Consider the following 3,956-nt stretch of genomic DNA (forward strand, 5'->3'; position numbering starts at 1 on the left):
GAGGTCCATGGGGGTTTGGAGGCTGGGGGTCTTTGGGCTGGGGGTACCAGCAGCACTTCAGCTTCCAGCCTTTGGCGTGGCAATTCTTGCAAGGGCTGAGTCCCCCCATGTGAATTTGGGGTGTCTGTGCTCACCAGCTTGGGGTCTCTTTTGGGACTGCTGCGGCCGGAGCGTGCCCCCTGCCCCCTTTGCCGTGCCCACATCTTGGTGCAGGGCTGGTAAAGTGCCAGCGCTGCGTACTGTTACGGTGTTCCGCTGCCCCCATGAGCGTTTTGCCCAGCAACGTTCCCTTTAATGCCTTAATAATTGACGTTGAATTTCAATTTGGGGTTGAAATCGGTGGCGTTTTTGTACCCCACCACTCCACAGTGGTTTGGAAAATGGCCTGTGTGACCAGAAGCGATCCGACATGCTCAACTTTTATTGTTATAAAATATTGAGGGAGGGTTTTTTTGCGTGGGTTTACGGCTCCCACGAAATGTTATGGCTTTTTTAAACGAAGCCACCGGCTGCCTTCGCAACATTGCGTGAGCGAATCTGTTACAAGCTCATCTTGTTGTGTGCCCGTTAGCACAGGGAATTTATTGGTAGCTCAAAAAGTAATTGGCTCATCAGCAATTAAGAAGCTGGAGCTGCTCCTCGAGCTATTTCTGCTCTCTTTTTCCCGGGTGTGAGTTATTGATTTTGCTGGAGTTGCTGTTGCCTCAGAATAGCGTGAGATCAGAATCAGTTCCTTGGCTTTTTATAGCTTTGGGTAACAACCAATTCCCTCAGCTTAATGATGTCCCTTGGGATTAATTATTCTTGCTCACATCCAAAATATAGGACAGCATGGTCTGTTGGCAAGAGAGACGGGGAGTGTCAGCTCGCTCTCCGGTTTGGCGGCGCGTGGAGCTGCCGGCTGTTGTGATGGGCAGGGGACAGCACAGCTGGCTGCGGTGGTCCGTCCCTGCCGGCCCCTGACCCTTGTGGGCAGAGAAATGGTGGGTGCTGGCATGAGGGACACCCTAATTTCACATCCTCGCTTCTTCTCTTGCAGCCGTGTTACCTCCGAGACTGGGAGATGCAGGTGCATTTTAAAATCCACGGGCAAGGCAAGAAAAACCTGAACGGAGATGGCTTTGCAATCTGGTACACCAAAGATCGCATGCAGCCAGGTAAAGTGCCGGCGGTAGCTGCCGAGGTGGAAGGTGTCGGGCTGCACGTGCTGCCTTCTTGAGGACACCTTCTCCCTGGTCTGTAGGCTCACTCGGGGAAATTGCAGTGGGGAATTGCAGCGTCCTCTGGGGAACTGCAGTGTTTTGGGGCCTGAGGGCTGTTTTCCTTCTTTCGCCCTGGCAGGCAAAGGAGTAATGACCATACAGGAGGCTGCTTCTGAGCCTCAGCACCCCGGGTTGGGGGTTTACCGGGGCCCTGGGAGGCTGGAGTTAGCTGGGGGCTAGGCAGCTTTGGGATTATTTTGCCCTGATCTTGAGATGGTGGGAGTCAGCTCTTTAAAAAACAGATTGCGGAGGAAGCTCGATCCTTGAACAGCAAAGGGTAGGGGATTTAATCTTGCCCTCTAACTTCCCTGCCTGGAGGGTCTTGATTAACCCCTCAAGGCTGCGTGGAGCTCTGTAGTGCTCAGCTCAGTCTCTGGCCTTTGAAGAGGTGCCGCAGCTCTGTCCTAGAGAAGCAGGTGGAAGCTGGGGACAAAAGATCCCTCCCCGCTGATCCCCCATCACCGTGTCCGACCTGGTTCTCCCTGCCACAGCGATGTTACAAGCCTTTGCATGCCCTGACCCCGTACATCCTCCCAACTTGACTTGCGCATGGGTTTTGACGCAGAGTTACGTTACTTGAGGGTAAATCTGCCCTTGTGTAGCCAGGAGAGCGCCTGCCTCGTTACCTGATACAGAGAACAACACGAAGGGGTGGGTAACAAACCCTTTGCAAGGCAAGAGCCTCTTCTTCCTTCTAGGACCTGTCTTTGGAAGCAAGGATAACTTCCTGGGCCTGGGAGTGTTCGTGGACACCTACCCAAACGAGGAGAAGCAGCAGGAGGTGAGCTAGGAAGGATAAACGGGACCGCGAACGCAGCTCTTCATCGCCACAGTGCGATCTTTTTTTGAGCTTTTAAATCACAGACCAGATATTACTCTGCTTCCTCTCCGCTGCCTTTCCCTGCCGTGCTTTGCGTAGTCATTTTTTTTCCTAGTGAGGCAATAACTATTCAGAGACGTGAAAAGCTGCAGGGTAGTTCTGTGGTCAGCTTTACTCAGAGAAAAAGCTTTTGGGGCAGGAGAAAACTAGCTGATGACACCACTTCTGCGTTACGAGCTCTTGTGCTTTCTGGAGGCTGCCAGCAAGTAGCGCTTGAGGTGAAGCTCTACCAAGGTCTTTGCAGACCTCGAGTAGAGCGGTACCCGAGCTGCCAGCCCAGGCCTGCCTGCGTGACCGGGCTGTTTCATGGCAGCTAGTCGGCAAGAGGCTTTCCTTGCTCTCAGGGATGCAGCGTGACTGCGCTCTGCCTCTTTGAAGGGTGCCTGACTAAAGACCTTTGTGTTCCTGACGTGTCTGTTGTTTGTTTGGCGTTTATCAGCATCCACTCCTGAGGAGAAGGGAGTGCAGAGGCAGTTAAAACCGGGCCCTTCCCACCCCGATGCTGGAATCGGTTTCATCGCTCCAAAATCAAAGGTGGACACTTCCTTAATTCTAGCTTCCCCTAAAAAACAGGCGCTATTTTACCCCGAGGCCTTGGCGCTAACCCCACCGCCCCGCAGGACCCCCTTCATCCCGGGGAGAGAGACAAAAGGGCGCAGTTGGGATGTGCCCTGGCCTCGGAGCTGCCGAGCAAACGTTGGGTAACTGCCAGTTTTTGTTCAAACGCCCAAAGGAGCTGGCTCTGGCGCAAGGGTGGACTTTGTGCTCGTAAAAGCCTTTCCGAGCTGTCTGGCGTCGCGTTACCGGCAGCACTCGGGGATTAGCGTGGTGTTGGATGGATCGTGTTGATTTGCAGGGTGGCAGCTCTGCTTTTGTGGGGTAAAGGGACACACAACAGGTCTTATTGAAAAGAAATAATCAGTGGAACGTGGGTGTCCGGCTTCCCAGCGCAGTCTGCAACCAGAGGGGGCTGCCCTCCTCTGGTTAAGCGCCGAGGAAGGGAAGAGATGGAGAAATGCTGATCGGCCAGTTGCTGTAATGGCGTGTGGATTCACGGCTGCTTTCTCTTGCTTTTTTAAAAGATAAAAAGAAGTGTCTTATTCTCGAGGGAAGAGGGACAGGTTAGTTGTGGCTCCCTGGGGAGCGGTCGTGGCCGATGTGTCCCCGTTGGGCACTGGCTTTTGTGCAAGTGAGCTGCTGTGCCGACAAAGAGGAGAAACACCGTACGTGGCAACGCTTGATGTGGCTTTTGCCCACCGGTGCCGTTTCCTAGCCGTGTGTCCCGGGATTCAGCACCTAACATCTAAACCCCTCTCTGCTTTAGTCTCCGCTAAGCCAATAACATGCTGAGCTCTGTAGGGAGGACGTTTCCCAGTTGCAGGTTAATACTAAACTCTGGTCTGTGACCGTCTTGCTTTGCTCTTTCTTGCTTTGCCATAACCCTGGACTGGCAGGCTCAGAAGAGGAGGTACAGCCCGGGAAATCAGGTACTTGCTCTTGCTGACCTACCCGATCCCAAGCTGTTGGGTTTCACCTTGGCTCACAGTCAAGGAATTCCCTCCTCCAAACTCCAGAAATCCCTGTGTGAGCCGGGAGACTGCATGGAAACTGGCTGTCCTCCATCCCAGACGTCTGGGAGCTGAGGCTGAGCCCGAGGAAGGCTGGGGGATGAAGTGGGGTTGTGCTGTTGTCTTGTTGAGATGGATCATTGGGGGGTGAAGGAGTTTGGGGTCCGTAAGGCTGTCGTGGCTCTTGACCCCGGAGGGGTGCCGGGATGCGTGGGCAGCCGGTAGAGCCGAGCTGAGCTGTGGCCG

General features: G+C 54.1%; 1 protein-coding gene across 1 annotated transcript in view; it reads left to right on the forward strand.

Annotated features, from left to right (window-relative positions):
- Positions 1–1,039: 1,039 nt before the first annotated feature.
- Positions 1,040–3,956, forward strand: part of LMAN2L (lectin, mannose-binding 2-like) — a gene marked incomplete at its 5' end in the record, with an annotated part of 5,556 nt that continues 2,639 nt past the window's right edge. Inside the window, 3 exons of the mRNA XM_009578835.1 lie at positions 1,040–1,157; positions 1,961–2,043; positions 3,597–3,629. Coding sequence (XP_009577130.1) covers positions 1,040–1,157; positions 1,961–2,043; positions 3,597–3,629 — 234 coding nt within the window. The remainder of the gene's footprint in view (positions 1,158–1,960; positions 2,044–3,596; positions 3,630–3,956) is intronic.

Source organism: Fulmarus glacialis, unplaced genomic scaffold, assembly GCF_000690835.1.
Source record: "Fulmarus glacialis isolate BGI_N327 unplaced genomic scaffold, ASM69083v1 scaffold18625, whole genome shotgun sequence".
Classification (NCBI taxonomy): Eukaryota; Metazoa; Chordata; class Aves; order Procellariiformes; family Procellariidae; genus Fulmarus; species Fulmarus glacialis.